Raw genomic sequence first — 22,683 nt, 5'->3', positions numbered from 1 at the left:
TGGAGCTGCGGGCACCTGGGTGGCCAGGGTCCAGCCTCATGCCTCCCGAGCCACCATGTGAACTGCGTGCTGCTACCAAACCCTTCTTGGACATGAGGCTTCTTGAAGCAACACGCTCTGACTTCCTTTGCCTTTACTGACCGAATGAGAAACACATTCCTGGTACAGCATAAAACTGTGCTCTATGCCTTTTGAGAAAGACTGTTAACAATGGTGACACTTTTCTAGTCGTACGTTGAGCCTGCATTGGTAAATGTGATCTCTCCTTGGATGATTTTTAGATATGGAATTATAATTTACTCATTGTTTAAAAGGCCAACGTGGGGAGGGAGCACCTCTTACCTTAGCAGGTGTTTTCCTTGGTTTAGGTTCAGGTTTGGGTGGAGCAGGTTTCTGTAAAGATAAATTAAATCACACAAATACTGAAAAAAGACAACCCTTGGGACCAAAAGGAGTGCAGCAAGACTGCAAAAGACAACAGTCCATTTTGACTATGATTCTGTTCACTTAAAAATATTTCATTCTATTTTCAGCATCAGGTAATAGCATAAAGATCTGTGCATTTCATAACTATTTTCATCACGGGTTCTCAAGTGAACAGCAGGTGAGATTTAAAAGTCGACTCATTATTCCCCAGTCCAGAGTAGCTCTCCAGGAACAGGTTTAAGCTTCCATCTCTGATGTCTCTGTACTTCCTTTGATCACAGCACACCGGCGAGAGGAATGACTCAGGCTCTCAGCCAAATGACTCAATGAATTCGGTCATACTGGCCTTCCCAACAGTCTAGAAATCACAGCACAATCGCAGGCAAAGCCCATCCGGTAATGAAGACTGCTGCCTGTGAAGCATTTCAGAATCATTTCCACATCCTTCTACTTCTGATGTTGATTTCAAGTTCTGTAGCCAAGCTTCTTCCTATTTTCATCCTCTCCAATGCCAGCTCAAGGTGAGAGAAGAATCTCTCGCCCGCCCAGACACTGGGCTCACTTGCCCCTGGAGCTCTTTATTAAGAACATGATTATAATGATAAAATGTCCACTGTTAGCATCCAAAGTTTAAGATTTTTCTTAAACGTAGCCGAAGAGCCCGCGAAGTGACTATTTTTCTCTTGATTCGGGTGGTTCTCTTTCCCATTGCCATGAGCAGTGCCTGGTCCTGTGGCTAAGGTCCCCTCCACAAGGGGCTTCAGCTCTCTCTTGCTTTTCAGGGCTCCTAGACCAGGGTGCATGTGGGGACACTGGGGTAGATAATGGGTTTAAGCCTCTGGTTTTCTGTAGCTATTTTAGGGCAAATATTTCTCTCATCAAGCTAGAAAAAAATGTGTACTTTAGGAGCACTAAGGAGAAAGGTTTCCAAGCAAAAAACACTGCCCAGGGTCTCCTCCTCTGGAGAAAAATTCCTCCCCAATGTCTCTAGGTGGCTCAGGTTCATAATTGAATCCGGCCCTGTTCATCAAGGTCATAAAGGAAAGTCCTAGACAATGCAATTCTAGAAGACAGGCTATTAGACATGAATTTTCAAATAAAAAAACCCTCCAAAACACCAGCAAACTGGGTTTGAGAAGGAAGGGGTGTTTTTGTTACTCTAAATCTATAGTCTGTTCCCCACATACAGCAACTTGCAGAGTTCCTACATTTTCGGGATTTAAAAAATCGTGTTATTTCAGGTTTTGATTGTTTTGAATTAACATGTGTTTTTTTTGCACAATTTACAGCAAATAATTTTCTTATATATTTTCTGTAAAAGAGACCTTTCCCCAATTCAGCAGTCAAGTGTGTCCATGCGACAGGAAAGGAGGAGGTTCTATGGTCCGTAGTCCCACTGGCCACGGAGGAGGCTCTGGGTAAGCAGCATGAACAATGATCTCAGTGGAAGGTGCTTATACTGCACATTCATGGTGCTTAGGACAATCCTGGTTTTAAATTTTGATTTTTATTTGACTTATGAGGTCTTTACTGGGCTACGGATCCATGGACTACAGTGGCTTGTAGCATAATGTATAACCCTAACAAAAGTTAAAATAGAACTACTGAACCATGGTTAAAGTTAATATTGGACAGAACACACCACCTTGAGGGGGCTTCCGTGGAATCCAGTTTCACTGTGTACCCACACATGTCCCGGCTCTTAATCCTTCTGGAGGCTCTGACATCACTTCCTTAGGTTGCTATTCACGTGAAACACTGCCTCACTCAACCCAAACTTGGCCATACTTCTGAACTTGTCAGTGTCCTAATAAACATTTCTGCATTGATTTCCTACTCTGTGCCAGGCACAGGTGTTGGCCAAGGATGAAATCCACGCTTCACTAAAGGCCAAAATAGCTAGCTTATCCTGGCGGCCAAGATGCCAATGCCTTCCTCCCTGTATCTTAGTGCGCAACATGGTCTGCAGCTATTTTAACCAAATTCCTCCACCGAAGAGCCAGGCTGACCACCTGTCTCGGCAGAATGAGGACTCGTATGTTGGCAGGACAGCAAGGAGGAGCATGAGAGCCAGCAACGAGCACAACACAGTGAGAAGGGCTGGAGCACATTCATGGCCAGAGCTTGGTCATACCCAATGATCTTAACCATTCTCTTTGCCCCAGGCCTCACCCAGAGAGGGAGGCTCTGAGTGGCAAAGTAGAATCATTACTTTTTCAAAGATTCTCTGGTTCTGAAATGAGGCTCTAGCACATGGATTCCGATAGCTTTTCGTACATTCTGATGGAAGCGTAAGCCATGGAGACTCCGAATTCTTGTCCACTTAAGCACATCAGATGTGGACTCAGAAGGTAGGACTTGACTTAACATGCTGCTTTTGTTGTGGAGATCTATCAATATCCAACAACTTCCTGGGCTCTATATTCTTGGTAATGGGGCTGGTTCTGTGACTTTTCACTGACCTGTCTGCTCAAGTGAACTGCTTGGCAACACTGGTCACGTTTGCTAGAAATTCTGACTAATTTCCAAAAAGGAAATAAAAGAACTCAAGGGAAATAACACCTTAATCTTCCTTCTGCTGTTTTGTCCTGAGTGGAGGGGGAACATGGACTCATAAAAAGTAATAACAAGGGGGTTCCACAGTACTCACCGCTGACAATCTGGCAGACCGTCTGGTGGGCTACAAAGGAAATGAAAAAAATATGTATTCTTATTATACCCAACCAATTTGGTTTTTAACAATTCATTCCTGATAATCTGACTTTGTTGGAAGAGTATAATGGTATGACTCCCATTACTGGGCTGCAGTGGAAAAAGCCCAGAAAGAGCCATAATGGTATGGTTCCTGGTCAGCACAGTAAGACATATTTTGAGCACCCTGGGTACCATAATACTCAAGAGGAAGTTTTTAAAGATGTGTAGACACACTGTTCAAAGAAATGGCCTCTCCTAATTAAGGGTATTATGGGTAAGAAGAAGAAAGGAAGATTGATTTAGGTTCCGACCCATAATCTACTTTGGTGATAGAATGAGCAACGGGAGCATTGAGGAGCTATTTAAGAACTAGTTCCAGTCTGACTCTTGTTCCTTACAAACAGAACTAACACTTATATATTAATACAAAAAAAGACATATTGCAACAGCAGAAACAGAAATAGGAGTTCCCTGACTTGTTACTATGCTTGAAAGGAGAATGAGGATAAATCGTGGGCAGTTAACAAGAAAGACTTTCTTTTACCTGTAACAGTTATTTATATTTATTTATTTGCTAAATGAGTATGTTTAATTGAAGATTTAGACAGAGTAAAAAGCCCACTAATCTTTTTTTAAGAAAGATTTTGAAAAATTTATTCATTTGGGGGAGAGAGAGAGAGTGAGAGCATGAGCAGGGGGGAGAGTCAGGGGGAGAAGGAGAAGCAGACTCCCGGCTGAGCAGATGTGGGGCTCCATCCCAGGACCCTGAGATCATGATCTGAGCCGAAGGCACATGCTTAACTGACTGAGCCACCCAGATGCCCCCCAAATTCATTAATCTTTTCTTTTAATTTGGAAGTTTAGAAAATTTAGAAAAACTGGGTTGAGATTGGCATTTTTCAGGAAATCTTTTTCTCTTCAAGGACGGTACAAATTAAGCAAATGAGACTGCTAAGAAAATTTAAAATAGCCAAACTGTTGTAGGCATTTCAGAAAGAAGCACACAGAACTGATATTCTCCTTACCATCAGCAAAAGATGGCTCCCCACGGGATTTCACATGCTGAAAGTACAACTGCCTTTCTTTAAAAGTGTTCCAGAAATAAATACTCCATACTTTTTGTCTGTTGTACTCACTGTTCTGTCTCTGGCAGAACACAGTGTACGTACCACCAAACGTATAGTAGATTCTCAAAAGGCTGTGCTGAAAAAATGAACTTGATCTTTTCCCTAATTCTTGCTGCCTTACGCAGACTTTGCCTCATTACAATAGCTTATGTGCTTCAAATAATTGTTTTAAGGGCGTCAGCAGAAATGGTCAGTAGGAACCCAGGCCACAACGACAAGGAATTATGGAATTCTCGAAGCCGTGCTCAGGTCAGTGCAGGTCAGCTGGTCAGGCCAAACTGGAAGAAATATTTCTTGCCATCTTCATGTCTAAGAACTTTCTTCCTGAAAATAGCCGGAGGAGGCTAAACTCATCTTTCTTTAAACTACAGAAGGAAATGAAGGGCCAGAGCCTCCAGGAATAATTTTAACCCTGGGGTCTCAAGGGAAAAATCAGAGTTGGACTTAAGAGCAGAAGGTGCAGAGACTAGGAGACGGCGCCGGTGAAGGCAGCCACGATATACTCCCTGCATGGGGTAAGGGGATGTACAGCTCAACGCTTAGCACGGGAGGAGCGCCTGTGTCACATGCTCCGGAGGAAACAGCACGATGTCTGTTGGGTTACCAAGGGTGCATTCATGACAACGCACCCATGAGTCACAGGGAACCAGGACCCAAATCCCATGATGCCCTTCTCAGGAGGGTTAACTGCAATGAACTGAGTATCACCAAAGGAAAGACAATAGTCGCAGTTAAGCCAGCCAGCAAGTAACTCGTGCTTCTTCAAAATGCTCTCCAAGCATCCACTAATTACCAAACAGAACTCAGCACAGATGCTCCTGCATGACCTCAAGAGCTGGCCCCCCTGTCCCCAGTGATGCACAGCTGGCAGAAGAGGGCTCAGAAGGAGACATTCTGAGAGAAAAAATGGCAGCCTTTATGTTCAAAGGGATGAAGGGACCTTATCTGACTCCCTCTCTAGCTGTGTCAACATATTGTACCTCCTCAGCCTTACCTCACTGTTCGCCTCATCTGTCTCATGTCTGTACCCCTCCTGCATTTCTGTAGCTCCAGTGCTTCGCGGGGGCCCTCAATAAATGCTGAGGTGAACAGAATGCATAAGCACCAGAAACATGTAGTAGTGGGAACTCGAGGGGAGCCAGGCTGAGGCCACTGCTCACTTACTGTCCAGGTTGGGATCTGAAAAGAGGCCAAATATACTAACTACTACTTATTATTGCCTTCCTATCCACCAAGTAGTGGTTCTGAGTAAAATCTCACAGAAGTGAAGCCAAATCATGTGAAAAATTGCCCACTCCGATGCTGTAGTTCCTTTCCTCTCCATGTGAACCCCTGAGCGTACTGAAGAGGCAGCTGTCAGAGAGCCCTTTGGGATTTCCAGAGATAGTTCAACCCCAAGCAAGCACTATTCTACAGGGCCCAAAAGCTGTTCTGATCCAAAGGACTCCCTATCTTTTTATAATTCGGGCCCAGTATAAGAGTTTCAAAATAAAAAGCCCAGGAAATTAATGCAAAAACAAGATCTGCTTCTCCAGGCTGTCTAAAACACCGTCTCTAAAAAGCACATCTTTAAGTGTAAAATCATTTTATGACTTTCTGTCTAAAATTTACCAGCTCTTCTTTCTATGCTATAAAAAAAGGACTTTTCTTGAATTTTCCTTTCCAGTAACCATCATAAGAGATTTTCTTTTTCACTGCAAACAGTGGAGTCTGAGACGAACCTTTCACTCAGGCAGCGGCATGGTTATGCATGCAAGTGTGTTCACCTTCCTAGAAAGTTCCACCAGCTTGCACAGCCTCAAAATCTATAAATGAATGGGCTGTATTTATTGGCTATAAAAGGGATGAGACTGCTATTCTTTCCTCCTTAAAGAACTAGAATTTTACGTATTCATTTGAGACTCGGACTGTTGGGCAGGACAGGAAAAAAAAAAAAGACAGGAAGAATTTTTCTCAATTTGCTGACTGTGAATCCTTGGGAAAAGTGGCCAAAGGGTGGTTCTCAGAGGAGGAAAGAAGACTTTCAGAATGACATGTCCCCAAGAATTACAGAAACAAGAAACGGGAGGGTTTGTCACTGTTGTGTATAGGTGCTGGGCACAATGAAAGTCTTCAATAAGCATTTGATTAAGTGATCATTCCCTGGGTTGGAGCAAATCCTGGTAAAGGCTATTCCAAAAGAGACAGAGTCTCTTACTTTAGCATCTTGATTGCAAAAGAACATGGAAGTCTAATTTCACTATGACAAAATTCACTGGGGTAGCTGGATTGAAGTAGAACCATTGGACATTGGTGAATACTGCTTGAAACGTATGGGCCATTCCAAGGGGATTTGGAAGTCTGTTTATTTTTATAAGATTTCTTAATGCTCCTTAGCTTGACCATGTATAGATCTTCTTCAACTTCCAATGGAGTTACATCCTCATAAACCCACCATAAATTGAAAATATCATAAGCTAAGAATGCATTTTTTATACCCAACCTACCAAACATCATAGTTTAGTCTAGCTTCCCTTAAATGTGTCCAGAACATGTATACTACCCCACAGTTGGGCAGTTACCTAACACAAAGCCTGTTTTATAATAAAGTGTTGAATATCCCATGTAATTTATTGAATACGACACTGAAAGTGAAAACCAGAATGGTTGTTTGGGTACAGAAGGGTTGTACATGTATCGATTATTTACCCTCATGATCATAGGGCTGAGGGGAGCCACTGTCCAGCATCACAGGGGAGTATCATATCATACATAGCTAGCCTGGGAAAAAGCGTGGTTTCTACTGACTGAGTATTGCTTTTGCACCACAGTAAAGCCAAAAAATTATGTCAAACCATCACAAGTCAGGGACCATGTGTACTTGAAGACAAAAGCCAGAAGTCAAGTTGCTTTTAATTTCCAAAGACAAATGAGGAGCCAAGTAGAAATTAGCTTTTTGCAAAACTGGGAAGCAGAGAAAGATGGCAATTGGAGCCTTGGCTGGGGAATGAAGAAGACAGAAAAATGGCACTGGATAACCAGATTTATGATTACTACAAAAGTGGCATTAGGACAGGGGATTCTGAATCAGGATACTCAAATATCTTTCCTTTTTCTGCAATACACAAGTTGTGACATCTGTGGAAAATAATGTATTTCTCTCAGGACCTTGTTTCCTCCAGTAAAGCTGGAAATAATAATATATGCCTATTATCCAACACAGCATTTCTCTGATATTCATTATTCCCCTTCCTGGCTTTATTTTTCTCTTAGCAAATATCCAGTGACATTATTTCTTTCCACTAAAATGGAAGCTCCATGAAGGAAGAGATTTTGGCCTCTTCTGTTCACTGTGAAATCTGCAGAGCCTAGAACAGTGCTTGGCACATTACAGGTGCATGATACATTTCTGTTGAGGCATGAATGTGCTCTGCCCTCATTTCAGGGTTATTGTAATTGATCAGATAAAATAATGAACATGAAGGGCTTTGTAAACTGCCAAGTGTAATGTTTTTAACAGATTGTTGTGGTCGCTTATTGTCCAAAAACTATACTCGGCTCCACGCCTTTGAAATATCATGGCAGTGGAAGAGGATTTTCAAAAGAGGACCCCTCTTTATAACTGATATCTATTCCCTATAATCAAGCCTGTGCATATTCAATGACATAACTAGAAAATTCAGTCAATTCACTGGGGGGAAAAAAATCAATCAATATACTGTCTAAAAATTCTTACCCTAACCTACCAGCTAACTGACTGACCTTTTCACTTTTCAAACAATAGTGTTGATGTCCTGAAGACAATTCCCGAGTTTTAATCTGGTTTTGGCTTAAATGACAGGGAAAGAGTTTTTTTCTAGATACGATTTTTGCTAGCAGTAACAGAATACATATAATAATACAAAGTAAAATATTAAAAATAACAATATAAAATATATAAATAACAAATAATTACAATACTGAGGCTAAAATAATACATATAAGACAGCTATCTGGATAAGCAAAAATCTCTTACATATATTCTAACCAGCTTGATCGCTGTGTAGAAGGATTGGAAAGACTGTTTACACTATCCAAGATCTATTGTGTGTAATGGTTTCTAGGTTTTCTGACTGACAGATCAATTTAAATAGCAGTTCCTCAGGAAAAATCCAAATGCATTTTGTGTCCAAATCTAAAAATTACATTAAGATTTGTTACACTTAGCCAACTGTCCTACAAATTACATTTTGCCATTTTCAAGGAAATCCATGCATTTATCATTTTTTGGTTGATTCTAGAGTTTGTTCAGTGACTTGACATGGGACCACAGACTTCACCTCCCAAACTGTTAGACACTGAATGCTGGGTAAATGCATGGTGGGGCCTTGGCCACAGGCAGATTTGTTTGTTTTGCTTCCATTTTTTAAAGATTTTATTGATTTATTTGACAGAGAGAGAGAGAGAGACAGCAAGAGAGGGAATACAAGCAGAGGGAGGGGGAGAGGGAGAAGCAGGCTTCCCGCCCAGCAGGGAGCCTGATGTGGGGCTTGATCCCAGGACCCTGGGATCATGACCTGAGCCGAAAGCAGATGCTTAAGGACTGAGCCATCCAAGCGCCCCTGTTTCGCTTTTAAATTAATTATAGATTCTGTTCAAGATTTTCCATTTGGCAGAACACATTTCCTTGTACAAATTTTGTGGAGGGGTTCGGCTATCATGACAAACTCCTCTGAATTATTAAACCACAGTATGAATCACCCAATCAAAGAATCTAACCAGATATGGTTTGTCTCTCACATGACCCCTTTTAGTTTATAAGCTCAAGGGTAAGAGCTGCAGTTTTTCTACACACTGTAAATCTCTGTGCAAAAGTGAATGGCTGTCATTCAGAGTCAGCATCTAATCTGCCACTTTTTCATCCATCTCCTTTTAGAAGTTCATGGTAATATCGTGGATGCAACAATCTCTCTCCATTTCTTAGCTTTTTTGGAGGTTTCTGTACTTTAATACAGAGCTTCTTTGAATTGTTACCTAATTAATTATCCTAAGCTCTAAGAATTTTCTTGATTAAAAAAGAACTTTAATATTTTGACATTTTGTGTGTCCTTCACAGTTTTTTACTTTAGAGATGACTCCTTTTAGGCCAATATTCAGAACTAAAAAAAGAAATTTATAGTTCACTCACTGGAGAAGAGAATTTATTAAATCAACAGTCTCATTTCCTTGGTGTGAAAGGCAGACTTTGTTCTCCTTGATGAATTTACCTATTATCTCGCTCTTTGCCCAGAAGGAATTCTCAGTATCCACTCTAACAGATAGCACGACCAACAGGTAGAAACATAAACAACACAGTAAGTGGAAAATGCCTCATCAGTGTATTCAGTTGAAATTTACCTAGGCCAAGAGACACTCCACAGTGACCCTTTTATCTCTGGCTTATGTAGTCTCAACAACCTTACTCAGAACTGTATGCATTCAGATGTAGACAATCCTAACAATATTTAAAAAATACCAGTTAAAATAAATACAGGATGTCAAGGATACACTTACCTCCTGTTTAGTTACTTTGGATCCATCCTTGCCCTCTGTATTCTCCGGAGACTAGAAAGAAAATATTTCAGTGAATTGTATTTAAAAGAGAAAGCACACATTTGAGGCAGATTTAGAAAAAAAAAATAGCTATTTCAATTCACAGGACCACATAAGTCAACAGATATTTTGTGGAGAAAAAATAAGTTTGTAAGAGGAGACATTTTATACACACACACACACACAGCATTTATCTGCATAAATGCTCTAATTTTAACACCGGAGTGGTGCAAGAACTGATAGAAACCCCTGTTTTTAATGTGCACTCACCCTAAGCCATTTGCATTGATTTTTGATGATTCTGTCACTAAAGAATAGGGACCCAGCGGCCAGAGGCAGTGGTGCCAGGAATCCACCACACGTTCCAGTCACTTTGTTTCTCTAAGATGAGGCTGCTAAGAAAGCTCGGCCTGAGCACAAAAGCATATTTTTGTTCCATATTCGCCTCGCTTTGATTTCTAGCCCACTTCTTGATAGGACTTGACAAATGTGTCTTGATTATTATTCTTCCACCATCAACTCCACATCTCTACCGAACTCCCCGCCTTGGCAGGATAGCCCAACGCCCTGCCACCCCAGCTGACTTGTTTCCTGATTTTGACCCAGCCCCTGGGGCAGCACCTGCCCACGCTGGTGACAGCTCACACCTGACTCCTTTATGTGTGTACAACCGTGCATACAACCGTGGGAAAAATATTCTTGGATTTAAGCGACATGCTGCAGATTCCAATATATTTTTATTGGCTAAAAGCAGTAGGTAAGATGAAAATGATGAAACTAATTAGAAAATTGAACTACTTCACATACTTTAAAACATATAAAGGTGGAAGGTGAATATTCAATCTCTATGACACAGGTGGGCAGAAAATATGAATAGAGTTTCCAAGAGAAAACATACAAAGAGCAAACTGACATTTAGCATAATGTTTGGCTTGAGCAAAATGAAACAGCTATGCGGTAATGCCTCATCTATTAAAATGAGGAAAAAATTTTAAAGATCATAAAACCCACTGTCTGGTGGGCCTTGGTGACACTGTAAATTAATATGATATTTTCAAAGAACAAACTGGCAATCTGAGAAAGACACACAGGACTAATCTTACATAATGATTCAGTAATCCCAGTTTTGGAACCAGGACTCAAAGAAAGGCTGTAAAATTACAGTCTTAGTTATGCTGTTTCTAATATGGAGTAACTGGGAACAACTCACATGATCAGTAAATAAAGAGAAATATTTAAATAAGCTATGTAATTATTAATTCAATGGGATTAAAAATAGTTAGGCTGTGTGAATACATAGAAAGTCCACATAAAATAATGCTAAATTTAAAAAACCGAGATTATAAAATAACATGTAAAACATAGATCAGAAGTAGATAAAGTCCTTTAGAAAGTCAGAAGCTTTTTTTCAAGGCAGACAACCTAGTACAACTTTAATGTTCCCTGAGGGCTGCCTGGTACCCACAGTCCGTCAGTTCACCTCTTTTTGGAAGCTCGCATGCATGTGCATGGAGTGAGCTCTTCCTTCCTTGGAGTCCTCCCTCCCTGCTAGGAGTCTTGCTTCCCTCCCTTCCTTCCTTCCTTTCTCTCTCTCTCTTTCTTTCAAGATTTATTTGACAGACAGAAAGAGAGCTAAGGAGCATGAGCGGGGACACGGACAGAGGGAGAGGGAGAAGCAGACCCCTCGCTGAGTGGGAAGCCCGTTGCCTTTGCCAGACTCAGTCTCAGGACCCCAAGATCATGACCTGAGCCAAAACCAAGAGTCAGACGCTTAACCGACTGCAACACCCAGGCGCTTCTCATGGAGTTTTTATTTCCCAAATGAACCAACATTTTCCCCTCTTCCCTGAAACCTTCTTTATCATGAAGGGAAACAGAGCTTCTCTTTTCTGTTCCCCACTCTCTTGCACAGGAATTTCTAATTCACAGATCTTGCTATATCAGCCGGCCAAGTTGGAGGCAGTAAAATCTTACAAAGTGCGAGCATATGAAGACAGTCTGTACGTGGACCATTTGGCTTTGCTCTATTCCATGCTACAAACTCGACCCTTCTGGCCACAAATGAGACCCTCTGTTGATTGGAGGGGGAGATGAACCACGAGAGACTGTGGACTCTGAAAAACAATCTGAGGGTTCTGGAGGGGCAGAGGGGTGGGAGGTTGGGTGAGCCTGGTGGTGGGTATTATGGAGGACACGTATTGCATGGAGCACTGGGTGTGGTGCATAAACACTGAATTCTGGAACACTGAAAAGAAATTTAAAAAATAAATAAAAATTTAAAAAAAAAGTGCTGGGCTCTCATTCACACCTGTTAGGCCACCTGTAACTGGTAGGCATTTAAAGAAGTAGCACACAGTTATTCTGATGTTAACTGATGTTAAAAAAGTTAAAAATGGATGTTAATGACATAATTTTCAGTATTTTTCTCTGAAGTGCATTAGTGAGAGCAATATGACTGGGAGATTACTTGCTAAACACTGACCTAAGTCAGATGCAAATAACTGAAAAAAAAAAAAAAGGAAAAAAAAAAAGAGAGAGAGAAACCTGGAAAGCCGCCACACACACAAAAAACAGGTATAAGTGAAAATGTTAATGGCTTCAGATGAATGAATATAAGACTGGAAATGTGAAGAACTACAACTCAAGGCAAAGCTGGTTTCTCTGGCAATGTCTCCTCAAGGGCCTTCTGTTAACAAGATCATAACAATTTAGTCAGAAACAAGCCAGATGATCTTTACCCTGGGATCAGTGTGGTACTTTAGCATGAATGCCCATCAGGACATGGGCTTGAATGCTGGCTCTCTACATAGGAGTTGTGATCTGGGCCAGTGACTTACCAGTGGTTCAGTTTCTTCATCCGTGAATGACAGATGATAATGAATTAAACTCCCAAGCATTATCCTAAAGACTAAGAGATGGTAGAGCATTTCGTAGATGGTGAATTGTTATACAGATGTTATGCAATGAAATAAGTATTTTAGTGAGTCCTTAAACTATCAAATGTCAAATTATATTCAACAGAACCTTAAAGGTCAACACATCCAGATTCCCTGTAACCTTGTCATCTGTTTTTGTTGAACAGGGTAACAGAGTAATTTCAGACGGAATTACCATTTCAGACTGTCTTATCACACACCCTGTCCACCTTTAACACTTAGCCATGAGTCTGGGGACAGGAAGGAGGGTATGGTATGAAGGGATTGAAACAGAAGCCCAGAGGTTTTGTTCCAAGAGATTGTGAGGAAGAAAGTTTACAAAGGGGGAAATGGGGATTGGGAGGTGTATAGTGATGATCTCAGATGTACTTCAATCTTCTGGTGGGCTAATGGGAAAGATGAGGTGAGTCTGAGGAATTCCAAGGCAGAAAGGTTCTCACCTCACTTCCCAGGATAGGGCAGGTTTGTGGTAATCTGGTTCAAATCCAGAACCACAGCCAAACAAAAAGGTCTCACTCACCTATCTGAGGCTACTTCAGCACCTGAGTACAAGGTAGTGAATTGAGAGCCAGAAAGGGAATGGCAGACATACATGGTGGCCAGATGGGATTCTAGAAGTTTAGAAGACCACTGAGAGCTGATCTGAGGACAAGTCATCAGGAAGGTGGATCACTGAACACCTGGTACAGAGAATGAGCCAAGAAGGCCTGAACTTTGGCAAAAATCAACAGGTAGCTGAATTTTTTTGAATCACAAATTCCGAAAATAAAAGTAGGCTCACTGAAATAAAAAAGAAAAAAACTTTCAAAACATAAGCTCTAGACCAGGGACAGAAGAAATAATAAATTGTCATAGACTGAGGAGGAATTAGCTCAGAGTGCAACAGAGAGCAACAAAGGCATGAACACTATGCAAGACAGGTTAGCGGACACGGTGGTTAACTGAGAAACTCCACATACACCTAACAGACATTTCGGAAGCCAGGAACAGACGTACTAGTAGGAAGGCAAAGACACGGTGGCTGAGAATTTTCCCAAACTGAAGTCATGAGTCTCCAGATCAAAAGCTTATGCCAAGGAACAAACTGGAAACAAGACAAATAAATACAATGAAACATGATGTAGTAAAACTACAGTAAAGTGAGAAAAAAATCTTAGAAATTATCAATTAAAAGATGGATTATCTACGAAGAATTACTTCTCACCAGCAACTACAAATGCAAGAAATATGGAGTAATGTTCAAGTAGTTGAGGATAACTGTCAACCTAGAACCAGCTATCATTGAAGAATGAAGGAAAAATACAGATATCTCAGAATACAAATACTTAAGAGAGTTAACTATCAACAGAGCCTTCCTTTTAATAAGGACCTGTTACTAATGGATCAAATTTAGCAATTAGAAAAATGAATTCAGATGGAAGCAAAGTATATATGAAGTAATGTATGAAATACTGGTAAATCTAGTTAACTATTACTTGTAGATAATAACACCTATTTTTTTGTGTTTAAGAGTTTCAACAGAAATCCTAGACCAATGCTGTCCTATAGAAATACAGCATGTGATTCCAGCTTTTCTAATAGCCGCATTAAAAAAGAAGAAATAGATGGAATTAATTTTAATATTTTATTTAACTGAATCTATCTAAAATTGTATCATTTCAATGTGTTATCAATTTACAAATTATTAATGAAGTATTATTTTACAAAGCTTTCTGATACTAAATCTTCAAAATACAGCATGTACTTTACACTTTACATAAGCACATCTCCACTTAAATGCTAGGTTTTCACCAGACTACCTGATCTATATTTAAGAGTTCATAAAATTTATAGTAGTTTCACATATCCAGGTTGTTCCAAACATATTTAAATTTTTTCAATAACTTAATCTAATATAGGTTTTTAAATTTAAATCAATTAAAATTGAAATTTAAAAAATTCAGCTCATTCTCTTTTTTAAAGAGTACTTAACTGCCCCATGTAGCTAGTGGCTACCTTATACTGGACAGCATAACTCTAGACCATAATAACCACAAGAAATGAGAGCAGGATGAATAGATAAGTTACAGCATGCTAGAATCCTGGTTTTGTTCTGGAGGATGATACAGACACAGAATCATTTTAGACTTTGTTAAAATAAATTTTAAAGATAGCCCTTAAATTTTTTAACAGAAGGAACAGGATCTATAAACTTCCAAATCAGGAGGAGTGGAATAAAGCAAAATTTAACCAAAAAAAGTAAGGAAAGAAAAGAACAAATAATAAATAAAAACCACAAAATAAGTCCTTAGAAAAAGTCCAAATACATTAACAATCACAATATATCTAAACAGATTACACTCATCCATTATAATGTCAAGTGACAGAAAGAGAAAAACGGAATAATGTTTGTATATGATTCCACTTTTACAAATTTTAAAACATGCACAAATCAATATTAAGGATTTATATAAGACACATATCAAAAAAGTATAAAATCATGGACTGGAAGGATACACAACAAATTCATGATAATGGTTACCTTTAAGGAGGATGATAAAGGAAGGGAACCAAGGGGATATTTCTAAGGAAACATAAACTTTATCTGTAACATTTTACTTTATTTCAAAAATAACTGAAGCAAAATGATAATATGAAAATTTGTGAATTTTGAGAAGCAGGTAAATGAATATATTATTTTCTGAATTTTTCTATATTTATTTTTTGTCCAAATAAAAATATTAGCAATATTGAGAAAAAAAAAGACTAGAAGAAAATTTGTTCCATTTAGTCTGGTTTAACAGTGCCCTAACACAAATTCCATGACTAGGCTTATCCACAGCATTTTCTGCACTTCTTAAATGACTTATAAATCTGGTTTATATACTGCCTCTTTCTTTTCTGTTCAAGACATGTATTCATAATTGCTTCAAGCTGGGTTCATAGGAAGACACTGGAGCGAGCAAGATGGTAAGCCAACAGCACAACCCCATGGATGCAGAATGCTCCTTGGGCTACACAGACGTGCCTGAGCCCTGCACATGAGGATGCGAAAATGCCCTAAAGGGACACAACCTCATTCTCCTGAAGATTAAACAAAACCGGCAGTCCTTAGCAGGAAGAAACTTGAAATTTTTGTTCCACAGATGACCAGATGACCCAGAAGGAATCAACAGGTAAATTTTACCCCCATTGCCGAGCTTCTTTCTCTTCGAAAATAGCAGTTACCGGGGCGCCTGGGTGGCTCAGAGGGTTAAAGCCTCTGCCTTCCACTCAGGTCATGATCCCAGGGTCCTGGGATCGAGCCCCGCATTGGGCTCTCTGCTCAGCGGGCAGCCTGCTTCCTCCTCTCTGTCTGCCTGCCTCTCTGCCTACTTGTGATCTCTGTCTGTCAAATAAATAAATAAAATCTTAAAAAAAAAAAAAAAAAAGAAAAGAAAAAGAAAATAGCAGTTACCACAGAATAGTGGTAACTTCCTCCAAACTCAAGAAGATACCAGAGAACACAGGAAAATCCTTATCCTCTTCAGCAGTTACTTGGGGACAGTTCAAAGGGTATGCGCCTGTGGGTTTAACTGAGCAGACAGATACTGACGGTGTGGCCTACGGCTGGGACGTGTAAGGGTAGTAGGAGGCTTGTGCCATCATTCTGAGCCATACAAGACAAGAAAGGGGGAAGGCTCAGGATTCTCAGCAACCCGTGCAGGGCCTTATATTAAAGTTCTGAAAATTCTTTGTTGGTAAGTGTAGGCCCTTAAGAGATTTTCTTCTAAGATTGTCAGTGACAAGGGATATTTGCTTTATAAATTAAGTGAATTACTTGAGAGCCTAGAGTCTGTATGAAATTCAAGAAACCATTTTCTAGCAGCCATAGAACAAATCCAGTCTCAACTCCTGGGCTGTCCATGCTAATGTGGGAAAGCTGGGAGCAGATAAAACAATGCAATTAAACCAATAATTACTTCTTTTAACCCACGTTGAGGTGATTCTTCCCTAACTTGCTGGCCAATTTTTTTAAACCTCTTTATTATTATCTAGAATTTCGTTAAAAATTAATTTACATTTTCTGTTACAAACCCAAGAATGAAGAAAAGAAGCAGTCTAAGAGTGAGCTGGTTAGCAGAGAAAATTCTGGGAAGAAAGATCCAAATAACCCACACAGAGAAACGTGCATGTAATGAACTCTGTTGCTCTTCTGCTAAAATGAATATATAACTCAACTATATTTGATTAAAATAATGTTAATTTCCCCCTCAAACAGGGGTACTGCCAATGAAATTCTCAAGGGTTTCCAAATAATAGGTAGTACTCTTAAATTCAAATATTCCTATGATACATGAAACAGACATTAAAATTTTTATTTAAGCCAAAAGAATCGTTATTTAACATTGGCATGGTTGTTTTTCATTCATTCTGTAGATCTATGTCTGGGATCCTCCAATACTGCATAACTTTTACAACAATCTTTAAAAACCCAATAAGAGATCATGTTAAGAGAGTTATTACTCAAACTAACGTTAAATGTCTCAGCTACCTCATTCCTTGCTTATGTCTATTAATTTCATCACCTTTTATAAATCCAAATTCATTTATTGAGGTCACATCAGACAAGTATGTCTTCCCAAAATATTATTTTGTTGTTAGAGATAAAAGCAGTTGAGTTAAAAACTTGTCTGTAAAAGACTGGATGACCCAAAATAAATAGCAACTATCTCTTTTCTGAGAAACACTTTCAGGGGATTCAGGTATAAAAGATAACAAAGTAAAAAAAAGCCATGTTCTAGGATGTTGGGTTATATTTTATTAGCATAGGTATATATAATGCAATAACGGAAGTATATCTTTAATATGAAATAAACAACCTTAAACATTTCACACATCTCTTTGGTCTAAATCACCTCTTCCACCTGACTTAAGTTTTTCATGTGAGAGATTCTGTACAGATGGGAAGGCACCTGGCTGAAATCAGAAGCCTGAATTCCAGTCTGGCTCATATCTCACTTCCCTCTGCCCGAGTTTCTTCATGAGTATAAATGAAGGATGATGGGCCTGAAGATCTCATCTTCTTGACTTACTTAGCTGCTCATGTCCTTATTAATCACCCTGCAGAATTGTCCCTGTGTATATTACAGGGATGGCTACAGGTATTGGGGCCTGGAAAAAGGATAAAACAAGGGACACTGAAGAAGAAGAAATCATGTATCTTGCACTTATGTGATAGGCAATGAGCTAAATGTTTTAATCTTTACCACAATCTTGTGAAGTTTTATAAATGAGGAATTGAGACTAGAGAGGTTAAGTAACTTGCTCAAGATTACCTAGCTGGCATCAAAAGAAATGAAATCTTGCCATTTGCGACAACATGGATGGAACTAGAGCGTATCATGCTTAGTGAAATAAGTCAAGCGGAGAAAGACAACTATCATATGATCTCCCTGATATGAGGAAGTGGTGATGCAACATGGGGGCTTAAGTGGGTAGGAGAAGAATCAATGAAACAAGATGGGATTGGGAGGGAGACAAACCATAAGTGACTCTTAATCTCACAAAACAAACTGAGGGTTGCTGGGGGGAGGGGGGTTGGGAGAAGGGGGGTGGGGTTATGGACACTGGGGAGGGTATGTGCTTTGGTGAGTGCTGTGAAGTGTGTAAACTTGGCAATTCACAGACCTATACCCCTGGGGGGGGGAAATATATATATATGTTTATAAAAAAAAAAAAAAAGATTACCTAGCTGGCATTCTTGCTGGTAAATTGAGACCTGGAATTCAGACCCAGGTAGGCTGGCTCAGAGTTCATTCTCTTCTGTACGACACCTCTCAGAGTGGTTTGTGTCACTTTTCTGAATTTCAAAATTGGGTGCAGATCTAGAATGCTACAAGAGCAAAAAATTTCCGGATTGGGAAATATTTTAATCTGTAGATCTTGCTGAAAAGCACACAACATGTAGTGGAATGTTTCCCAACCCCCTCATTGCTGAGTCATTAAACAATTACCCATGAACAATAATAAACAATTTCTCATTAAAAATACTGTATGTTGAGATGCACACAAATGTACCATTTTGGATTTCTGAATGGTCACTAACACAGACAAAAGTATCTTTATCTCACTATTCAGACTAAAGACAAAACACCAAATCTTTTCTATCAGTTTTTATAGCCCTTGATATTTTCCAGAGACTTGTACATTGTGTTGTACTTGGTCCTCTCGATAACATGGGAATATACATGGGTGACTCTAGCAATCTCATTCTACAGACAAAGAATAGAAGCTCAAAGAGGTCAGGTGACTTTGCCCTGGTAAAGAGTGGCTGAGTCCACACTGGATCCAAATTTTCCAACTTTTACACCTGGGGATCTTTTCAGATGGTTACTTTGTTTTCCATTTGTTCAGATATAAATTAATTTCTAGCAAATGGTAAATACAGTTATGATGTTCCTTATATTTTTGCAAAACTGATAATCAGCTAGGTCTGATGTGATTGCATGTGACTACAAAAAGGGGTATAATAAAAATTGTAATGAGGAGGAGAGGTAAAGGAAAGCAATGAGAAGTAGAAAGAATATAGTTTTTAAAAATGTATTCTATGGAACACGTGTAGAACTTCAGAAGGAGCCTTCAAAGCTTCACATTTTGATCACCTCAAATCTTTGATATGTTTTTCTCCCACATATACCATGCTTAATACTCATGACTTCCCACAAAGTAGAATTTAACTAATTCTGTCCAGTATTGTAAAAAAAAAACATACAGCTTATACTCTAAAAGAAAAGAGAGAAAATAAAAATAAATTAGAAACTCAACACCTAGTGCTTCATGCAGTATGTGCCCTCCTTAATACCCACCACCAGGCTCACCCAATCTCCCAGCCCCCTCCCCTCCAAAACCCTCAGTTTGTTTTTCAAAGTCCACAGTTTCTCATGGTTCATCTTCCCCTCCAATTTCCCCCAACACCCTTCTCTTCTCCATGCATAAACAATGAATCTCAGAACACTGAAAAAATAAAATAAAGTTAAAAAAAAAACCCCAAAGCAAAATTCAACACCTCTCAGGATAGACTTGGTATTTATCTTTGCATAGGGTCACAATAATCAAAATACAATTTTAAAATAATATCACCTAACAGCATACCTCTTAAAAATAACTTTTATAATTAAACATTAATCTTGGTAATCCAGAACCTGAAATAAAAATCCATTCAGTCGTAGGTCCAAAAGATTTTCTAAATTATAAAGCTTTTATTCTTATTTGAAGAGTTCTAAAAACAAAAGCACCTGCTCATTTTTAAAATCCAATGCCCAAGTAAAAGTAACATAATATTTACATTACACTCTCTCAATATATTGTATACTATGCCAGGTACTTATGTGTTTCTGATCACAAGAGTGTATCCCTATTATTCTATATAGAACAAATTAGTGAAGACAATATATGTTGGAAATAGTAAATCCAGCACTTTATGGTAATTAGAGGAAACACTGAGTCTGGATACTCAAAGATATCAATACTTGGGTGAGGACACTGTTCACATACCTATCTTGTATATGGCCCTAAGGTCCATTAGTTAACTGAAATATCCAGAAGCCTTCATGGCAACGTGCCTCTCCCAGAAGCACAGGCCTAGATCCTGAGACCAACCTGAGGGCATGATCACAGATAATGATGACTTGTTGGGTAACTTGGAAAGGAACCGAGAAAAAACGGCATCAGCCTATGTCTTAATAAAGATAACATTTACTTAAATGAACACTCGTGTATCTATGTAACTCTTGATTCTTCCTTGTTTCATTCACTGGACATCTTAGTTTAAGCAAAAATACACAAGGTTCTCAGAAATAAACATTTATGAAAGTATTGTTGGTGTGATGGTTAAGAGCAAAATACTTGGGTAAAAGAGGCTGGCTTAGAATTCCTGGGTCTATTACCTCCCAGCTGCGTGACCTGGGGGGAATTCCTTCATCTTACTAAATCCTCATATTCTCTTGTGTGTGAGAGGCCGTAGGGCTCGGCAGTTAAAAACACAGGCTCTGGAGCCAGACTGCCAGGACAGGAGTCCCAGCTGGGCCATTTCTTATCACTGGGGCCTTCCGTGAGATGGCAGTTTGAAGAGTACGCATACCTTAGTGGGTCGTTGGTAGGATTCCATTCATTAATGCAAAGTGCTCAGAACAGTGCCTGAGTTGTAGGAAGCCATCTAAATGTTATTTATCGTGGCTGTCATTATCGTATCTGTGAGATGAGAACAGCCTCATATAACTGTTGTGAGAATAACATGAAATAGTATGAAATTACACGATAATACTTCCCATATATATTTGTCTCTAACAGCTTCACATACTTTGGCTTAAAATAAGATGCCTAATGAATATAAAGCATATAACAGCTAAGGTCTGGTACAGCCAGGCATTTAATAAATGGCAGCTATTTAAATTTTAATAGTAATAAATATTTTTATATGTTGTTACTGTTAAAGTATTAAATTTTGCAACCAATTTTGAAATTTAAAAACGTTTTTCCTATTTCCCTCTTCTGAATATGTATATCATTTACTTTATGTGTGATCAAATATGCATTTGCCTTCAGCATGTCTAAATGGCCCCATTTCTGGATATGTCCACAGATATAATACTGGACTCGATAAATACCTTGACCAGGAACCAATATCACCAACTGAACCGACTGAACCAAATCATACCAATTACTGTGACTGAACTCTTCTAAGAACACAGTGAAATGGACAAAAAAATATGCAGCCAGTGAAAAAGGAATTCAACATTTTGATTTGGTTTGTTATTTTCAACGCTGATTTTTAAATTACTCAGGAGACTAACATCATATTTCAACATACTAGATACTGTGAAAGCAGACAGCTAAAATGCTGTTTATTTCAGTCACCGTTTCCAAATTGTACCCTGCAGGAAAGTGGAATATATTTAACTTTGGTGTAAACAAAAGCAGTGTTTTAGGTAGAAAATACAGGAAAAGAGGATCACTCGATAACTGATTTGCCAAGGGAATTTAAAAGTTCTATGGAAATATTTTTAAACATATTTTTTCTTTGAGAAAAGCTAACCATGTAAAAATGCACCAGATTAAAGCTAAGTTCCTTCAGAAATACTGCATTTGTTATCTGGTTATGGAACATCTCCTTCTAGAACTGCAGTTAATTAAACATGCAAGGTGAGTTCCACCGTGTGTGCTGTTTGTCCTCCTACAAAATGGAAGCATGGTACTTATCAGAAGCCTGCTATTTCACTGTAGTTCTCTGAATAACTGAAAATATCATTGTTGCAATAATGAACACCCCTTGACTGTTTTACACACACCAGGTGCTATGCTAAGTACTTTGCATTCACCATCTCATTTAACTCCCCAACAACCCAATGAGGTAGAATATATCTGCTTCCCTCTTTTACAGACAAGAAAACAGAGTCTGAGAGAATTAGAAACTTCCAAGTTTAGGAAGAAATTAAGCAATGCCCCCTAAATCATACAGCTAGTAAACTGTACATGTCCGAACTATACCAGGTTATCTTCTCACCAAGTATATGAAATAATTAAACTTACTACTTTCTTTCCTTGAAAATCAAATATCTCACGGTCAAGTCAAATTAGGAAGATTTTGAAGTTAATTCTGTATTAGGTAATCAAATAATGTGTGCTAATTTAGAAACATAGTGCTTGTCAGACAACCACCTTTATAATATTAGATGGTGGTTACAAGAAAGGCATAAAGTCCCTGAAGTCACTTACTAATGAGGGAGGGCAGTTACTGCACACAATGTAACCTCAACTGCTAACAGGCCTTGAATTTAACTTCTTTATACTTCAAAGAAAGCAAGACTTCACAGAAAAGACCCATGACAGATCACCTTTAATAACAAACTAGCACCAATCCTCCTGAGATTTAAAAAAAAAAAAAAAAAAAAAAAAAAAAAGCTATAACCTCTTAACCAAACAACTTCTTG

At 39.0% G+C, this 22,683-nt stretch overlaps 1 protein-coding gene and 1 long non-coding RNA gene across 4 annotated transcripts in view; one reads left to right on the top strand and one right to left on the bottom strand.

Annotated features, from left to right (window-relative positions):
- HMGN3 (high mobility group nucleosomal binding domain 3) overlaps window positions 1-22,683 on the bottom strand; it is a 31,461-nt gene that overhangs the window by 2,216 nt on the left and 6,562 nt on the right. For all 3 annotated transcript variants that reach the window (XM_059177231.1, XM_059177232.1, XM_059177233.1), the window contains exons 2-4: window positions 9,759-9,809; window positions 3,077-3,106; window positions 343-393 (exon numbers count right to left, since the gene is read on the bottom strand). In XM_059177231.1, the coding sequence (XP_059033214.1) occupies window positions 343-393; window positions 3,077-3,106; window positions 9,759-9,809 (132 nt within the window). The remainder of the gene's footprint in view (window positions 1-342; window positions 394-3,076; window positions 3,107-9,758; window positions 9,810-22,683) is intronic.
- LOC131833666 (uncharacterized) lies at window positions 2,682-22,354 on the top strand. The gene is made up of 3 exons (XR_009354566.1): window positions 2,682-2,777; window positions 15,735-15,888; window positions 21,336-22,354. It is a non-coding gene; the product is annotated as an uncharacterized LOC131833666 (long non-coding RNA).

This window comes from Mustela lutreola, chromosome 6 (genome assembly GCF_030435805.1).
Source record: "Mustela lutreola isolate mMusLut2 chromosome 6, mMusLut2.pri, whole genome shotgun sequence".
Classification (NCBI taxonomy): Eukaryota; Metazoa; Chordata; class Mammalia; order Carnivora; family Mustelidae; genus Mustela; species Mustela lutreola.
Note: the sequence above shows the minus strand (reverse complement) of the source record. Positions and strands in the feature narration are given on the sequence as shown.